Here is a 19,386-nt window from a genome sequence, read left to right as displayed (position 1 = left end):
CCGCACTTCCGTATTATACAGTGCTACTGAAAAGCCAACAGCAGAAAATAACCAGCAACCCCAACAACCGTGGGGTTTACATTTTAAGCTTTATGGGGTGGTTTCCCAGACAAGGATAAGATTAGACCTAGACTAAAATAAATTTAAGAGCTGTCCAAACTGAAAACAACTTGCACTGACATCTCAAAATACATCAGTGCCCTTGTTTTTAGTAAGGCATGTTTGTTCAAACTAGTTATATTTTATGATTAAAGGAGCACAATCTCTGAAAGCCAATGTTGACATTTGAAATCTGTTTGTAGGCACGTCTCTTACTGCTGATTGGCTACAAGTGTGTTTTGGAACTCGGCCCGACTCCCTTTCTTAAAGTGTTTTTTCAAAAAAATCGCACACCCCACCTTTAAACTAAGGCCTAGTCCTGGTTTAAGCTAATCTCTGTCCGGGAAACCACCCCTACGTTTTTATCTTTAAAGCCTTTATCTTAGTGTATCTGCAGCATCTGCACCGCAAATGAAAGTTTCAGTCGAAGTGACGTTACCAGACTAAACTTGACTTTCACCAAACATGCTAGTTTTTAACAAGCCTAAATAATGTGCTTTCATTTATTTTCGTTTTTAAAAATTGTTATTCTGCATTTACAATTCAATAAATAAACGCTTTATTCGTTTTAAAATGGTAATATTTGTTATTTAAAAACAACAATATATGGTGCATAATAATTGCAATAATAGCAATATTTACTTGGCACTACAATCAGGAAAAATGCTGAAAAACAGCATAACGCGCTTGAGAGACACGCAAAATCAGCACAAGGGAAATTCTGCGACAGCCCTAATCATGGTGGCTTATTTTATGCCCAGGACTTTATAAACTCAGAGGAATGTCAACATATCAAGGAAGCAAGATGAGCTGAGGCCCGATACCATGGTAAAACCAATTACACCTTTTATGTGTAGGTATAATGAAATTACAAAAATGTTTAACAAAAACAAATAACTGTACATACTGTAGGACATAAACTATTCGTTACTTTGTTTATTATAATTCTTAATATGTTTGCTGGTAATTTTAATATGCTTTAAATAAAAACGCAAACAATTTCCTGTACATGTTTCCCTCTGTAGTGCGTAATAAAGTAATAAATTAAACCCAAGTAACATCCAGATACAGGTCGCATGCTAATGTCAAGTGTAAACACAGCCTTAGTTGTGTTGAACATCATAAAAGACAACGTTAGCTGTATGAGAAAACTAGATCATTTTTTGCTCTGAGATATTTTTGTCTTCTGTGTTTGAACTCCATATTGTGTCAACGTCACAAGCTGTGACGTGGGAAAACACTATATTAGAACGATGATGCGTCAGTGTCTCATTGTTATTTATGAGATTGTGTGTTCTTATCTAATGAAAAGACATTTTGCGTGTGTGTGTTTGTGCAGACAGGCCAGCGAGGGAGTCATTGGCTCAAAGCAATCGTACTCTGATACAGTTCTGTATAGTAAAGTAAAATGTGAGTGCACCCTAAGGGACCAGTCACACCAAAAGCGCTTTAAACGCTTGCAAACGCAAGGCGCGACGCACTGCCTTTTTTGAAAAAAGAGCAGTGCGACGCGGCTTTTCATATTGCTAAGCAACCACCGAGTCAGCTGTCTTGTCAATCAAATATTGAAGCGTGAGCGCTTCATATTAGCAGAAACTTTAAAAAGAGGACGCTTGCTCTGACCTTGTTTGAGGGTGAGAGGTGCACAAACACGCAGGAGAGAGTGAGCGAGTGGAGTCCGGTTCTTCAAAGCAGCTGTAAACTTCCCTCACCACAACGTAAGGCCCGCCTCTCCCCTCATTTGATTGGACAATGCAAAGACGCGAATGACGTCGGGCGCTTTTCCGCTCTCAGCGCTCCTTCAAAAACGCGTGCGCGGCAGGCGGCAAAAAACCGCAAGGCGCTCAGCGCGCATAAACAGCGCGCAAACGCGCCGTGCCCATAGAATATCATTAAAAAAAGGCGCCTGCAACTGCCATAAATGCTTTTGGTGTGACTGGCCCCTAACACTACATATAACACACAGTAGTTGAGAGAGGCGTTCATGGGTTGCAGGTGATTCTGTGCTGAAACAGTGTAAATACGTTGGATGATTTTCCCCGAAATGCTGTCAGAGCTAGCAAGACTCGCCTTACCAGTACAAAGTAGTAGTTGAAATTAGATTTAGCATCAACAACAGCAGCAGCTTACACAGCAAATATGATGGAGGAGTGACCCGACTTCATTAAAACGACTTTAAGTATATTTACTTTGCTTTAATTAATCAACTTATTTAACATAACAGACATTAATGCACAGATGAGATGCTATAAATGCCTGATATGCAATGTTTGTATGAGACAAACTCAGAGTCACATAAACTGATCCATCAAATCCTGTCCCAATAACGACGTAGCTTTGCATGAATCAAACAGCCATAAATGAATGCTTGTGGGAAATTAAAACACTGAATTAATTTATGCTTATTAGTAGCCTCGGAAAATCACGTTCATATGCTTTTCACTTACTGGGTTGAAGCCATTACATGTAGCTTACTTTTAACAAGATTTACCCTAAGTTATATTAACATTTACCAGATAAACATTAATTTGCCAAAAACATCTAAATAAATGTCTTTGGATATTAATTAATTATTATTACCTCCGCGAGCTGTCGCAGTTTGATGCAGTTAATGCATGAGTAAAAGCATATACTGTATAAACATTCCCTTGTTAACAGCCATTTCATAAGCAATAACAACAAAATATGAATTATTCTGACATAAAATAGCAGTTAAGAAATTCAAATGACACATAAGCCGTTTTGTTTGTTACTTTCCTGACAATGTATTATTCCAGTGATATTATTCATTATATTAATATTATAGACCTTTTGCGAGTCGACCTCACAGTGATGATAGGATTTATTAATCGGAAGGATTTTAATCCGATGGAGGCAAAATGTGTCCATGTAAACGTAGCTAGTGAGGACATTGGGCAACCTGGTAAGTTGTAAATACACATTTCACTTTTGAGTCACGTGACGTTTATCGACCCGCACCATTTATTTTCCCCCTATAGTAAGGTGACCATATACAAACTAGTAACTCTCTCGATGAATGCACAACAGTCATCGTGCAAACAGACAACCGCATAGCACTTGCCCCTCCCACAAGAAGCGGATTTTGCCTCTGGCGCGCATCAAATGCGTGTTTTTCCCGCGCGTCGTCTACTTCACTCTAGAAGCGCAAATGCATTCAAACTGTTCAAGCGGCAAACTAGGGGCGGTAGACAAGATTTTGACACCTCAAACACTGTTGGTGTAAACGCAGCATTAGACTAGATATCCTATTATATCAAGTGCCCCGCCCACCCCTCGCCATTCTTCTCACAGCATACATGCCCAGTAGCATTTTTCGAAATGAAAGTTAGGTAGACTGGAGCTGAAACAGCTGTGTTTCATGACCCTTTAAGTGAGTCTTTGAAATCCAGGCTAAAGTCTCATAATATTCTAATTATTTTATATAAGTTTGATTTCACATTGATTTCAATCTTTGACATGACATTATCAGTCAATATTAAAAGTAGCAAGGTTATTTTTCACTAAATGTTCTTCATGTTATGTGGGATGATTTTATGTAGAAAAATTTAATTTGATGACTTATATGCATGTGCAGGTAAATTGCAGTCATAAATAATATAGGTTGTTATCATGGCCTTTTTGCTTTTGTTGCCTATTTGATATGCTTTATGTGATTAGAAACAGACATCATTTTTACTTAAAAGAAATCCTATCATGATAATAAAAAATATATATAAACAAATAAACACTACCTTGACCTGAGGGTATCCAGGCATGGTGGGAGGTACTTGTCAAACAAAATGGTCAGATTGGCCTTCTCTGATTGGACTTCCCTCTTGTCAATCCAGCTCGACACTGGCGGATTCCAGCCTAAATCTGCAGGGTTGATGTACAAAATGCCTGTGGGGAGAATTTGCAAAGTTTGTCATTTATGATGTATTGCTTCATTTTGAATTCAGATTTTTGTACTTCGGATCTGGTTGCTTGGAGTTTCTTATGCATCAGAGTTTACTGTAACAGCTGCAAGGAAGGTAACAGAAGAGAAAGTGGGGGCGAGGAGAGCAAACACTGACCAGCTCTGGAGACGGTCGCTGGCGTGGCAGTGCGTAGGTGGCTAATCTCAAACAACAGCCTCATGGTTGGATTCAGAGGGATCCTCTCATTACTCGCCAGTGTCAGCACCTACAGTATCGCAACACACACAGCCTTAGAACGCTGTCAGCTCCAACAAAGCAGATGGCTAAAGGTCATTTAAAGGTAAAGGTCATTTTAATGCGCTTCGGTTGAATTCGGACCAGCAGTTTGATAAAGACATTCGAATGCTGTATGATATTGAACCGAAGTTGTCTTGGCTTTACCTTGTTATCATCCATTACTGTGTTCAGTGACTCAATCCACATCGGATCAATATCACCGTCCAGGACAATCCACTTGGGTCCACTGTGACTGATGTTAGCCAGCTCACGCATGATATTAGAAAACAGCCCTGAGGAGGAAAGCACACACGCTGAGTCTTACATTCGGTGCAAACCGACGTTATGAGAAAGATGAAAACAGCAGGCGCACTCACCGTCTTTCCACTCGCGCGTGGCTGGATTTATAATGCCGAAAAGTTCATCGTTGGTGACCGCTTTGGGGTTGAGATCGGCCCACACGGGCCTACGCTTCATATTCTGATATGTCTTATATAGAGACTTGAGGACCTGGGATTTTCCGGTCCCTGCGTTGCCCACCACGAACACGGAATGACGAACGGCCAAGAGCTCTTCCAGCTGAACCACCTGAGAGGTTGGAAAACAACAGAGCTGCATTAGATTCGCAGCGCAAGACCATAAAGTTCCTTTGCTCAATGTTTTTCACTGTGAAACACTCCACAGGAGAGACAAACAAGCTTGTCTGGCTAAAAGCAGCTTTCGTCTGAAAATATATCTGGTGCGACTTTTCCTTCACGCCACACATTAAAAAAAGCCATATAAAGTTTAACAAAATGGTTTTCCCAGTCCTCTAAGTTTTAGTGAGTTTCAGCTCATGAATTACTGTTTATTTTATCCTATAGTAGGCATAAAATGATGTTTTCTATTAAAGATTCAGCAAATTAGACACCTGCATTGTGGTGGGATTTAAAAATGTGAGAGATAATTATAAGTATTCTTTGTCATTTCGTTTATTAGTCACTTGTTTAGAACTTCTCACTAGACGTCTTCTCTGGTTCAAAGAAAGATACCCGACCCGAAATCACCCAAATCACTTTTTACCAAACTCGACGTGCATACATTTAAAAAAAAGAAAGACAGGAGACACAGTGGCATTTTTTTTTTAACACGACTAGACCCGAATGTAAACATCACCGACGTGTGTGCAATCATCAGCTTGCACGCACCAGGTCACCTCGCAACCAATTTGGCCCCGCCACTCAATTTATTTACATTTGTTATCTGATGACGACACCAAAGTAACCGCTACAGTGTGCATTTAAATATGATTGACAGGTCTGGCTCAACGAAAATTAACCTACCGCCAGCCACACAATGTCGCAAGTGCTCTTGGCAAACAGAGGGAGAGGTTGGAAAAAGACTCGATGGGCCCACGTGAGAGTTCGGGTCTTTTAGGTTCCGTCTGGAAATAGCACAATTTTAAATTACATTGACGCAAATATTATATCCGACCGCGTCCGAAACACACATTAAACGTTTAGACCCGAATCCGTTTGGGTCTCAGGTCGGACCTTGGGTTTTCAGATCTAGTGGACCAGTGAAGACCTCCACGTCACATTCTGTGCAGTACTGGAAGGCCGGACACAAATATTTTTTTCTGAACATCGGTCTGTTTCAATAAATCAGGTTTTTAAAAAAATATCTACTTCTGTAATTCTTCTGACATCATAAGCGTTCTTTAATGAACATTACAAAACGGCCCGTTCTCGTCCTTCATTCTGATTGGTTGAAATGCGTTCTAAGCCGTGATAAAATACCCCGGTAACCCCACGGTTCAGACTGAATTACATAAGTATCACTGTGCTACTGTTGCTGCGTACTGATTTATGAAAATAAACACCACAGTCTTTAATATTTTTTTCATTTTTCTACAATTGCATATTCATGGTGAAATCCAAATAAATGTCAATTAATATTGTAGTGTCATCTTGTCAATAAAGAGAAAACGCTTCTCTTTATTGTTCTTTAACATCAAATCCATCTTACCCAACTTAAACACTGACGCATTCACTCAACACTAAAACACCGTGTAAGTTTTGATCAGGCTCTGAATCTGATCTTTTACAAAAGTTCTTCCCAAAAATGAAATTATCTTAGCGTTTAGCTGAAAATTTGAGAGGTGATAAGAGAACAAATGAAGGTAGGATGAAACTTTTTTTTTCTTTTGTTTGTTTGAAAGCGGAGGGTCTGTTCTTTCATTTGATATATTTTATGTTTATTTAAAGAAGATAATTTTTTGTAAGGCATTAAACTAAAACTGGGTGGCAAATTTTTTTAAAAAACGCTGACAGGGAAAGAGTTCAAGTTAAGCAAGCTTCCAAGCATATTTCATCACTTCAACAGTTGCACGATATAAATGAAAATGTATAAATTAGATGAATGTTGATTTATAAAAACACCAAAGTCTTTAATCATACTTTCATTGTGTCTTTGTTGCATCTGTGTTGTTTGTAAACTGCGCTCTGTTGCAGACACACTTGATTCTTAGGAACTACTTTGTTTGGCGGAAGAGTAATATTTCTACTAATATAATTACAACTTATTTGTGTTTTATTTTATGAAATCCTGCTATGCATATGAAGTAACCGTTTTATAAAAGCAATAAGCCCCGCGAAGCAGTGGTGTTACAGTGCATTTTATAACAGCTAAGGGGCGTTGTTAGGCACGATGTGAAGCCCACTGCTTCTTGGGGCTTATTGCTTTAACATACTGTGTATAGCTTGCTACGGCTTGTACTGTATATTTATTATACTAGGTTTTTTATTGTGGTGGGCAAAAATCCTTGATCTTCTGGCACGTTTTCTTAAAATATTCGATGGAATATGCGGTATATTTATGCAATTTTATGCGATGAAATTGCGGGAACTTGCAAAAACTGTTTGCAGCTTTTCATTGATGTTCACGCCTTGTGTAATTATGTCACTTCCTAACATTCCCATAGCAACAGAGGACATGGCTGCGCATATGAGAAGTAAATGCAAAATTCTTTGCTATGCAGGGATTATGAAATCATGCAAGCCCTGCATATTTTGCGAGCAGAAATCTGCAATTTATGCGTCGAAAGTGCGGCGTACTTAAAAAATGCGGCCCCGCATAAATATGTGGACTTTGGCTGATTGTGCATTGAATCATGCGATCGCATAATCGCGTTTTTTTTTGGAGGGACAGAGTTTTATTTTATACAGGAATGATTTAATGTAAAAGTTGGGACATTGCATACCCAGAGGTACATTATGTGGGAGCAGGTATGCGTGGAATAAAACTTACAGGAATGTGATGAAAATATCAGTCAGGGGCAAGTAAGTAGAAATTATATTCAAAGTTACTTTAGACCTCATTATGCTCTTGCATTTAAAGACATCCTGAATGTTTCATATTGACATCTCTATGACCATAAGTGAAGATTACACTTTTGTACTCTTGCTGTGAACATCCACTTATGCGCTGAGCATCGGCTCACAATTAGATCATATTTGGAAGAACTATGAGAATGAGTTGCTTCCCTCCGAGTATGCCAAGATTTTCCTCTTGAAACTCATGGTATTTTCAATCAATGGCATTGATGCAGCTCCTAGTCAGGTTCTCGGAGGGTCTCACTGATTGCTGCTTTGAACTGATGTCTGTCAGGAGCTGCGGTTAATGGTAGACCTCAACTTAAGCACACAACATCTTCCTCTCTCTGCAGCACCTGCCCTCAAATAAACCAAAGACCTGATGAAAGCTTTGGCTCAGACGGTCAGACAGGACACATCCCATTGACCCCGCCGGTCTAAAGTCAAATGCGTGTCTGTTTTCTCTGCTGTGGCGAGGGTTAAATACTTTGATGAGAGCCAGGCCTCCATTGATGGAGTGCTGTTATGTTGTTTCTGTGCCACTTTGACCTGTCTGAGATTACACTTATTTCCCCTGGCTCTGGTGAACAGAGGAGCGGATATCTAGATCTCGCCCTAATGCTCAAAATTAGAGCTCCGCTTCGGCACCTGAGGCACTATTGCACTGTAATTCCTGCTATCTTTGATTTGTCCAATACATCCACTTTCACACTGCTTTGACACTAATGTCTATTTGCTTGAAACACAACAGTGCATTTATGGCTCATAGAGGGAGATAATGTGCAACAGAAAAAGTTGAGAAATAAGATTGCTACATCAATCAGGGACGGCAGGGGTTTAGTTGCTTTGTGTCTTGATGAACTTCTGCTGCTTTGAACTCTCGGTCATATACAAACTGTTGTAAGATGCTGACTGTTATAGAAAATAGTGACAACAGCAAACAAAGAAAAAAATCACAAAAGTGTAAATCTGACCACAAACTTGTATAAAACTAGTGTGATTGACTAAATAAGGAATGATGGTAAAAACTTCACAAAATATAGTAAAATTTTATAGAATATGGATGCTTTTTAAAACATTCCAGGAACGAGTCCTAAGCTTTATTTTTTAATTTAGGTAAATTTGAAAAATTAAAAGCAAGGCATAACATTAATGCTTGAATGCAAGACAAGTGAATGTTTTGGATGGGCAAGAGAATTTTACTTGCGCGGCTTAAAAATGTCTATACAAAAAGATATTAAATTAAGTAGGGGTGCACCGATAAATGCCGATATTAGGGATGTCAAATTATGCAATTTCCCATATTCGATGATCATTTAAATTAACGATCAATCAATCGAATAATCGTTAACAGTAATAGTGCAATAAGCCTTTACAGCAGTGGCATATAGCCAATGACATAAAAGTGTGCGTAAAAATGCCAGCTTCCTCACACAAATTAAGATTTTATTTTGTCTAAATAACATGCTAGTGGGATTGTAAAATGAGTCAGTGTAGTTTGTGTTTTGATAAGAATCAAGAATTTAATCTCGTAATGAAATATAATGACTAATAGGCACTCCGCACAGTCGGATGAAGGTCCGTGCGTCCATGACAAAATAAAAGTTTCACTATCATCAAGTGTAATTTTTCTAGTTGTTCACCTCGCTTTCTGAGTCATTGATACACCGCTTGTTGTAATTATATCCAAGCAGCACACGAAAGGGCACTTTTCCCGTCGTCACCTCAGCTGCGGCGTAGTTTCAGCAAATATGCTTATATTATGAAGACTTCAACCTTCCATTAGAAAACCCGCAACAGTGTTTAGCGTGTAGCGCCTCAGCCAGTCAATAATGATGATCAATGATATAAGTTGCGGTCGTTCAGAGTGTAACTACAGTCAGTTACAGTTTATGTTTAACAGTTTCTTGCCAGAATTTAAGTTTTACATTTTAATCTGTTTATTAAAAACGACTTCTGGTCTCCTTCCCTGTGTAAAGCAGCGTTAGCAGTGCTGCTATGCTAATCTTGCAGGCTTCCCTGAAGAGGGTCTTTGCTTTCAGGAACCAAACTGTGTTTAGATTTTCATCATCTGACTCTCTCAGATCCACTGCGGATGCAATTTCGTTGCGTTAGCAGTCAGCCTCGTCTCGAATGAGGACAAAAAGCCCAAGTGTGTGTTTGTCATCGAGCATCATGGTGATCATGGCTAGTTTAACTTCTTCACGCTTGGTTCGTTTTTTCACCAGCTGTGTATGTGCTTTGCGCAGGCGCCGGACACACGTGCTTGCTTTTTCGACAATCATTAAGTTTTATCGATTTAACTCTTATGGACAATTAATCGAAGATCGATTAATTGTTAACATCCCAAGCCGATATACACTAATAATACGTAGCCGATAACTATTCTGAATCGCACATAGCCGATATTATTCACAGCTATTTCATGTACTATGACTTTTGATCAGTAAGTCCTCATCGATCTGAAATCACTGTTAGTTTGAGTTGTTTAAAACATGCATTTGAAAAAGATCGTCAAACATAATCATTATACATATTCTTTATTATCATGAAAATACCTGAAAAAGTTTGAAGAACAGCAATATAAATATATCCTTTAGTAGGGCTGGGTATCGATTCGATTTTGATTCATAAGCTATCAGATCGATTCGATTTCGATTCTTGGTTCGATTCCGATTTGAGGAGCCATTTTTATGCTCGATTCTCGATTCAATTCAATGAATATAGATTTAATACAAATCATTTATTTATTAAAAAAACAGTGAACATAAGTTTACAAGTGGGTATTAATAAAAAGAAATTAAGAGCCACCAACCTGTATATTACACTTTTTATTTTAGGTACACTTGGGTACATTAAAACCCATCTCTAATTTTCAAATGCATACAACTATGTTAAATACAATACAATTTTGATGCAAGATGAAAAATGTATGCTGAAAAAAGTCAAAACAGTCGCATTCCATAATCAAACAGGATCACGTTATTTCATAAAAAAAATTGATTCGTGGCCTTTGAGAATGGGATAGTTCACACAAAAATGAAAATTCTGTCATCATTTACTCCCATGTTGTTACAAACCTGTATAGATTTATTTGCTCTGATAAACACATAGAAAGATATTTTGAGGAATGTTTGAAACCAAACCAATCAGAAGCCCCATTGACTTCCATAGTATTCTTTTTCCTACTATAAAAAGTCAATGGGGCTACTGATCAGAATTTATACAAGTTTGTAATAACATGAGAGTGAGTAAATTATGCCAGAATTTTCATTTTAGGGTGAACTATAACCTAATGATTTAAAATTAAAACGATATTATTACAATTTTGAAGAAATCCTAATTGATAACATTGATCACAAAAGTTTAACTTGTTATAATTTATCTATGACTGTCACTAACAATTATTTTAGTGACTGATAAAGATCAAGTGATCTGATATTTGTGGTTAATAAATAAAGACCCATGTAAGCAACAGCCTTTAAAATAAAATATATAATAATGACGAGGCAATAATAATTGATTCAAAGAGTATCAAAACTAAGTAAACAATGTTAAAATATATAGGGGTGGTTTCCCAGACAGGGATTATCTTAAACCAGGACTAGGCCTTAGTTTAATTAGGAAACAAATAGTTTTGCCTTACAAAAAACATTACTTGTGCGCATTTTGAGGCAAAACAAAGGGCACTGATGTATTTAAAGATATGGCAGTGCAAGTTGTTTTCAGTTTGGACAGCTCTTACATTTATTTTAGTCTAGGACTAGTCTAATCCCTCTGTGGGAAACCGCCTCATAATGTAATATAAACCAACATCATGTATTACACTTGGGAGTCAAGTGCTAGACTAAATATAACACACAGAAACTGATAAACTAATTTATATACTGTATGTACACTAAACAATGTTTTGTTTCACTACAATAAACAATTATATGTGTGAAAATGCCATTTTTATCTCTGGGTAAGTAACTTTCTTACTAAGACAAGTGAATGACAAATTTGGACCGCCACAAGGCAATGCTTTTCTGTGCACTTAGAGGAATTTGCTGACAAATCAATGTGTCGTTTAGGGGATACTGCCAACAAAGTGGTATTTCTAAATAGCCTGAGGCCAGAAATAAGCAGAATTGAAGGGAAGATATGATGAGCATATAAAATACGCTGAGAGCATTCAGTCATCATCTTATTTTTGATGGCATTTAGCAGCTGTTGCATCCAAGCAAAGCCCCTCATTCAGAAATACGCAACTAGTTCTGATTGTGTAGCTTTTTTAATGTGTTGTGATTCGACAGCAGCTTAGCGCATGTCACGGCACGCCAAAGGAAGCTATCCTTAGCAAAGGCCAAACAAAGGGGATTTGATTCTGGGATAAAAATAACAGCATCCCGATGGCATGGCAACAAAAACACTCTACTAATGCAACACTTCCTGTTAGGGTTGTGCCGATAGACGATAGTATCGTGTATCGACGATCTTCAGACATATCGCCAATGGCAAGCTTTTATGGCGATAGTTGGTGAATAGTTATCATCATCATCGTTTTGCATGCTTTTCCTCGCATGAGGGTTTGTGGGCTTCACTTTAAGCGGAGAGCTTGTAAAGAGAGAATTCCTTCTTGCACGCACATGGACTTAATGCGCGCGACTAAATCCAGCGCGTCATGAGCAGCTGCGCTTCTCTCTGTCTCAAGTGTACGCGCTCTCGCATCTGTCCGAAGTCTAAACAGAAACTAAAGTAGTACTCCTTATGTATTTGTTCAGTTTAATGCGTGTCGTGCGAGCTGAGGCAAACTATCCCTTTTGTTTAAAATATAATCCGCTGCACATTGGCGCCTCTCTCACTCTCGCGTACGTGCACTCTGTCTAAAGTCAGATATTAATCCTGTTTATGACATGCATTTCAATGAGTTGTAGCAATACACCCCTCGTGTTTAAAATAGGATTGCGTTCCGCTGGACCGATGTTCTTAAAAAGGCACCTCTGAGAGCACCACTGCTTGACACGTGTAGCCTTCTGGAACAACACTAAACAAATGCATTGAATTGTTTGTATGTGCACGCACGTGTTTGTGCGCTGGTGCACGTTTTTACAGTTATTTAGTAATCATGTTAAATAATCAGGATTATGATTTTTTTTCTATCCGCGCAGAGGGTTAAAACCAGCAAGTGTCTTGTTCACAAAAAATTTAGAGCGAATGGGCTTTAATGACACGCTCGGATTAATGGCATCAGTTTTAAGAAGGTTGCAGTCATGACGGTGTTGCTCTTGTCCACCAATCAAGTGATTTGTCATGAGTAAAAAATGATCAAATAATAAATGAGTAAACTACTGCCCCGCCCCCCGATACTATCGTGTATCGCCGATCTCACAGGCTGACGATAGGAAGATCTCAAAATAGGGCATATCGCCCAACACTACTTCCTGTTCTCTGTGGAAGCGCAACAAGGTCACGCGCTTTTTTGGTGTATTCCAGAATATTGTGGTCATATACCTGGGAAGTAGAAGGCTGTAGTCCAAACCAGCCGTTCTCTACAATTCTTGAAAAGTGAATTTCGTTAAAGAATAATTTTGCAGGTATTATTTATGAACAAACAGCAACATTACACACTAACTAAAGTTTGAAAAATGGGATCACGAAAAACGGCACCTTTAATATCCTCCTTGTGGAATGAGATGTTGTACTGTGATATAGCTGGATATAAACATAATGCACCCTTCTGTGAGCACTGTGGTAACACTATGATAAGCTTGTATTTGTTAACATCAGATAATGCATTAGCTATCATACACTAATACTAAATAATACTTATTATCCTAGTTCATCTTAAAGCATTTAATAATACTTTTTTTAATCAAAAGTTATAAATGTTAACATTAGTTAATGCACAGTGAACTAACATGAAGAAATGCATTGACATTAACTAACATTAACAAAGATTAATAAATGCTAAAAAAGGTATATTGTTCTTTGTTTATTCATGTTAGCTTATGCATTTATCCATGTTAACAAATACAACCTTATTGTAAAGTGTTACACACAGAGTTTGTACCTTTCACCCAAATTTACCTTTAGCACAAAGGTTTCCTCTGCCTGCAATTTGAGGTCCAACACAGACTGCTTGACAAATTTCTCCAACTCCATGTCTCTTTTTCGAGGCACGTCTAGTGCTGGGAAAAGGTCCACAATAAGTCCCATGAAGACAGGCATGTCATCTGTCACAATTTTAGGGACGTTGAAGTCTCTCAGGGCCCTCATCAGCACCTGGTCCTCTGGCCGGCCCGGATCTCCTCTTTTTAAAGAGCCAGCCACTACCAGCACTGACTTAATGGCCCGTAGTCCCCAGTCATAGTGATCCTGATACAAAAACAGCAATAAACAAGAGGAGTGCATCAAACAGTGGGAACGCAACTACTGCAGGTGAAAAGCTATTACACACTATTTAATAATAATTGATTCAGCTATACTTTTAGCTAAAACGATTGGGTGTTTCATAACGCCACAATCAAATAAAGTCGCTATGACACAAAGATCTTCAAATCGCTAGAAAAATTGGTTTCACTAAAAGAGAGGTACAGTAAGATCTTTATGAGAAACACAGCTCTTTATAGTACGAGAAACTGTATTGGTTTTTATTCTACATAACTAAATCTAAGTGGTACATGTGAGAAAAAGTAATAAAACAATATTTTTTATTTTAAAAATTGGTGACACAATGTGTCAACAAAAAGCAGACATATTCAGCAACACTTTATATACTGGCATGAGGGAATAAAACTTTAACCTACAGTAAATAAACACAAATCTAAATGAAGTGAAAAATATTTATGACATTCACTTGGTATTCTCTCATATATTATTTACTCATTTATTCATTCGTTGTCAACTGTTTTTGTTTAGTCACGAACACTTTATTTATAAAGTGGAGGATTCGCTTTCAAACATTTGTTTGGCATCTCAAAATTGGAATGGCCTCTGGCACAACCAAATCTGTCGGTTTACAGACCGGTCACAGCAGTGTTGCAGAAGTCCCGCCTCCCAATAAATAATCTCTACCAGCGGACACAATTTCTTTCTTAAAGGCGGGGTGCATGATTTTTGAAAAACACTTTGGAAAAGAGAGTCGGGCCGAAAACACAATTGTAGCCAATTTGCAGTAAGGGGCGTGTCTACTAACCGACATCGTTGCCTGGGTTGCGCATGTGTGGGGCGGGTCTAATAAAAAGGTCCAGATTCTATTGGGGTGGGGGCGTGTTTGTTTAGGTGATTTCAAATGTCAACATTGGCTTTCAGAGATCATGCACCCCACCTTTAATCTCTTCCCAGAGAAGATCCGGTTTGGAAGCTATCCTTCACCAAATTCTCTTAGGGAGTGGCAATTTAAAGTAGCCTGGGTGCCAGCCGATCTTAGCCCCGCCCACCACATTTGAAATACGGGGAAGATCGGTCTGGGGATTCACTGTTGAGGAGCTACTATGCGAATACCAAAACCGCCCGACGAATCAAATTGTGAGGGCGGGCTTTATACGATGATTGACAGATGATCAACAGTAACGTATCAACCACGTCACCAAAGAGCGCGTGTGTTCAATCTGTTTACAATGAAATGGCTGCCGCTGGCTGGATTCTGACATTGAGTCTGTTCTAAAAGATATCGACAGAGCATTGATTTAAAACAGTGGTCTCAAACTCCCGGCCCGCGGGCCATTTGCGGCCCGCCCTCCCCCTCTCTGCGGCCCGCGTCAACTTTCAAAAATATAAAATAATCTGGCCCGCAGAAAGATTTTTATTCACTTTTTTATATTAGTTTGATTTTTTATTTAAACGTTCAAGTGTTCGTTCACATGTCGCGTCTAACAACGCGTTAAAACGAGTCAAAGCATTACTTTCCAACGTGCTCGAGAGCGGAAGTTGCGCTCCGGGGCGTGGGTCGCGTCACCGGTTGCTACGCAGCCATGAACCGCACGCTCCGTGATGTCGAGGATCACTGAATGCGTGATCGGATTTTAATTCCTCAACTGAACCTCGCGTCAATCATACCATTGTCACCATGCGATCAGTTAATCTACTTTGTAGTGTTTGTCTAGAGAAGATTTGTTACTTCCGGGTGGATATCAGCTGTTACTCAGAGAAGATCGAGCTGCGATGGGCTTAGTTCACCTCACGTCACAGCATCTAATGAAGACACCGCATAGGAAGGCAGAGCGGTAGATGTAATGCAACACATTTTAAACTACAGATAAGAAAAGAGCCATCAAAGTGCCCAGGTTAAGAAAAGAGAAAAGATGAGGAGAAATGTAAAGAAGATAAAATTATGTATACCGCTATATATAATGAAGTATAATATATTATTATGTAGCTTTCTATTCAATTACACATAGAGCAGTACTATTATTTTTTCTGTCCAATATATCTTATATAACATGGACTAATTAAAAAGTTATGGGATCACTTTCAATTATTAATATTTTCCCACATATAATAGAAAATTTATGAAAACTGAAATAATAAAGAACATAATGAAGTCAATACTATGACTGAAAACAATCCAAAATAAATTAAAACAGAAACACTTACTGGTGGTAATTTTTATAATAGTTTATAAATGTATGCAGGAATAAAATATGTTAGTTTAGTGCAAGGTTTTAATAGGTCTTTGTTAAGATAAGATTAAGAAAAGATTTACTTAGGCTACTTTTATAAAATAATGTATATTAAAAAGATAAAACCATTGCTTATATATTTTCAAGTATTATTATACATTAAATAATAGAAATTAAACATGACATTTACAGAAACATTGTACTTTTTTGAATGTTGAAATAGCTCTGCGGCCCCCCGATAAACTGTCTGTCTTAAAAATGGCTCCAAGCCAGTTTGAGTTTGAGACCCCTGATTTAAAAAGAGGAACAGAGAAACGCGATCAAGGCATTTGTTTATGTTTTCGCCGTCCTTTCTATGGAGGACAAAGTTAAAGAAGCAACTGAAATGGGTATCATTGCGATGCAACTCGGCGTGCACGACGAGATGGATATAATTAGCGGTCGTTGCCAGCTTCTTTTCGGAAGCCTGGAATCGTGACTGCTGAATAAGTGGAGGGACATGCTAGGCTCCGATATTTTTCAAGCCAACGTAATGGGTAGCTATCGTCGTGGATGAAGTTCACCTAACGTACAAATGGTAAGAGATAGTCTTACTGTATGACTTAGTAAATACTTAATGTTGTGATATAAATGAAATGTTGTAAACATAGTAGGTGTTGATGTACCTTCGCTAACTCACTAGCAGTTCGGTCAGGCTGCTAAAGACGCCATTTCAACATCACACACTCCGTTGCTCTGATTGGTCGTATGTCTATCCAATTGAGTGCAGAGGACTTTTTCGGTTGAGACACGCCTCATAATTTTAGCTCAATGGAGCGGTATCAGACTCAAATTCTGACTAGAATTGAGTATGACAACGTCAGGCTAAATTTAAAGGGGACATATCATGAAAATCTGACTTTTTCCATGTTTAAGTGCTATAATTGGGTCCCCAGTGCTTCTTTCAACCTAGAAAATGTGAAGAAGATCAACACAGTAATTTAGTTTTGGTAAACCATTCTCTAGAAGCAAATGAAAAAAATAGGCCATTGAAATTTGGCTCCCGTTGTGATGTCAGAAGGGGACCTTCTTATAATAATACCACCCCTTAATCTGCACTATCCAACCATGGCACTTTTTTAGTGCAGAGATCAGCTCATTTGCATTTTAAAGGACACACCCAAAAATGGACATTTATGCTCACACCTACATAGTGGCAATTTTAACATGTTATAATAAATTATCTATATGATATTTTGAGCTAGAATTTAACATATGTACTCTGGGAACACCAAATACTTATTTTACATCTTAAAGTCTTGAAGTGATCATAGATAATTCATTAATGGTATGTTACCGATCATGGCTGCTTTATCTTTTGAAGAATATTCACAGTCAAAGTGTCTTTTTCATTTCTGCCGTTTCTCTTATATTAAGATCTGAGTTTCTAATTTTTCCCAGTTATTCCCTCACTTTAAATGTTGTGACGAGTCGGCCGATCCCACCGCATTGCGAAAATAATTTTGCATTAAATTTAATAGTGCTTTTGTCTAGATCATGGTGACTGCGAGCACATCCAATGGAGTAGCAAAGGGGAAAGATCCCTTTCACTCACGTGGATGATTTTGTTTAAAAACTCTCACAACCTGTTCATAGCGTGTCTCAGAGTTGGACATGCACAGGTGGAACTTGCTAAACCTGAGTGCTGTTTGTACCGATCTAAATTCCTGTTAAGAGTTTAAGAGATCCTATGCAGAGTCCAGGCCTTGAATAAAGGGGATCAGAGTCTTGACAAGGTTGCTCCACAGCCCCGTTTGCAACTGGGGAGAGTTGATGGACAAGATTTCACCTGAACCCCTTGGCGAGGACAAAGAGGAGGATGAGGCAATCTCATCTCTTGGAGAATGATAAGGAGGATGCTATTATGCCAGGGGAGTTGGACTTCATGTGCAGAAAAGTGACAGCTGAACTATCTACTGACTTGGCCAAGGCGGTCATCTCAGTAAGAAGGCCAGGAAGCTGAGAGGGACCCAGTTAGGCAGCTGATGTCATCCCAGCATGGGTTTCAAAAATGAAGCATTTCTGGGACAAACCTTTTTTATAGAGCTTCGAATGCCACTACACTGCACACATCATATCAAGCCGAACTTATGGTGGAGAAGCGGAGGCAGATTGATGCTGGGTTGCCTGATTCAGCATTACGGGAAGATATCTGCGTCATTGCAGATCTCAACCAGTGCTCAGCCTGAGAAGCAGCCCAGAGCTCCAGCCTTAGCATGGGCCTGGCCATTTGGTGAAAAGCCCTGTGGTTGGAGTGATTTGTTATGTCTTAGCAGTGTGATTTGTGCAAGAAGGAGGGAGAAGCTTTTGAAACATGCCTCCCCAGAAAGTAGGGATGCTCCGATTAGGATTTTTGCAGCCAATACTGATTACAGATTTGTTATCTTCGTGATCGGCCGATACCGATTCCGATACATATTTAATATCAGTTTGCAGAAGAAGATATTATGCGATAGATATGTGTTGTATACACTGTTTAAAATATTTTATGACCGGAGTGTGTCCTCATAGACAATACACATATTTCTTTAAAGGCTAAGAGAGAAATCCAAATCTGCACGTCGTGCATGAACAACGGGTAATAAAAATGCTTGCACTACGTAAAAAGTTGTCTCTAATTGCAGCTGCATTCAGGATCCCTATGATGACAAAAGTAAACAGAAAGATCGGTTCATGAGATCGGCAAATTTAGTGAGTACCAATTAGGGATGGCACGAGTACTCGATTGCTCGAGTTGTCGAACATGGCATCGATGATCGATCACAAAAATGATCATGTGGGTTTATTTATGTATTTGTTGTGGATATGGCAGCATTTGGATGTCAGGTTAGCGTTACAAGTGCATGTGGTAGTAAAGACTGGGTCTGTAGATGCGTGTTTGACATTGTGTCGAGCTACGCAGACCGACGTATGACATCAGTAACATTATCATGCATGGTTCAAAAACAAACAGATAATTCCACGCACCCGCGTTGCAGCAACCAGCCGATACGTACAAAAAAATATTTTCATTTTCACCATGACGTGTACGCCCCTTTGATTGCCCCCCAGTTAATCCAGTACTCATTCTTCAGACCTATGGATTAATCGAAATGAAAA

At 38.8% G+C, this 19,386-nt stretch overlaps 1 protein-coding gene across 3 annotated transcripts in view; it reads right to left on the bottom strand.

Moving 5' to 3' along the window:
• The window catches only part of dnah9 (dynein, axonemal, heavy chain 9), a 260,170-nt gene that overhangs the window by 142,665 nt on the left and 98,119 nt on the right, over positions 1 to 19,386 (bottom strand). For all 3 annotated transcript variants that reach the window (XM_073866631.1, XM_073866632.1, XM_073866634.1), the window contains exons 31-35: positions 13,715 to 14,002; positions 4,670 to 4,880; positions 4,458 to 4,585; positions 4,173 to 4,281; positions 3,852 to 3,999 (exon numbers count right to left, since the gene is read on the bottom strand). In XM_073866631.1, coding sequence (XP_073722732.1) covers positions 3,852 to 3,999; positions 4,173 to 4,281; positions 4,458 to 4,585; positions 4,670 to 4,880; positions 13,715 to 14,002 — 884 coding nt within the window. The remainder of the gene's footprint in view (positions 1 to 3,851; positions 4,000 to 4,172; positions 4,282 to 4,457; positions 4,586 to 4,669; positions 4,881 to 13,714; positions 14,003 to 19,386) is intronic.

This window comes from Misgurnus anguillicaudatus, chromosome 4 (assembly GCF_027580225.2).
Source record: "Misgurnus anguillicaudatus chromosome 4, ASM2758022v2, whole genome shotgun sequence".
NCBI classification, from domain to species: Eukaryota; Metazoa; Chordata; class Actinopteri; order Cypriniformes; family Cobitidae; genus Misgurnus; species Misgurnus anguillicaudatus.
The sequence above is the reverse complement of the archived record's forward strand: the minus strand, read 5'-3'. Positions and strand labels throughout refer to the sequence as shown.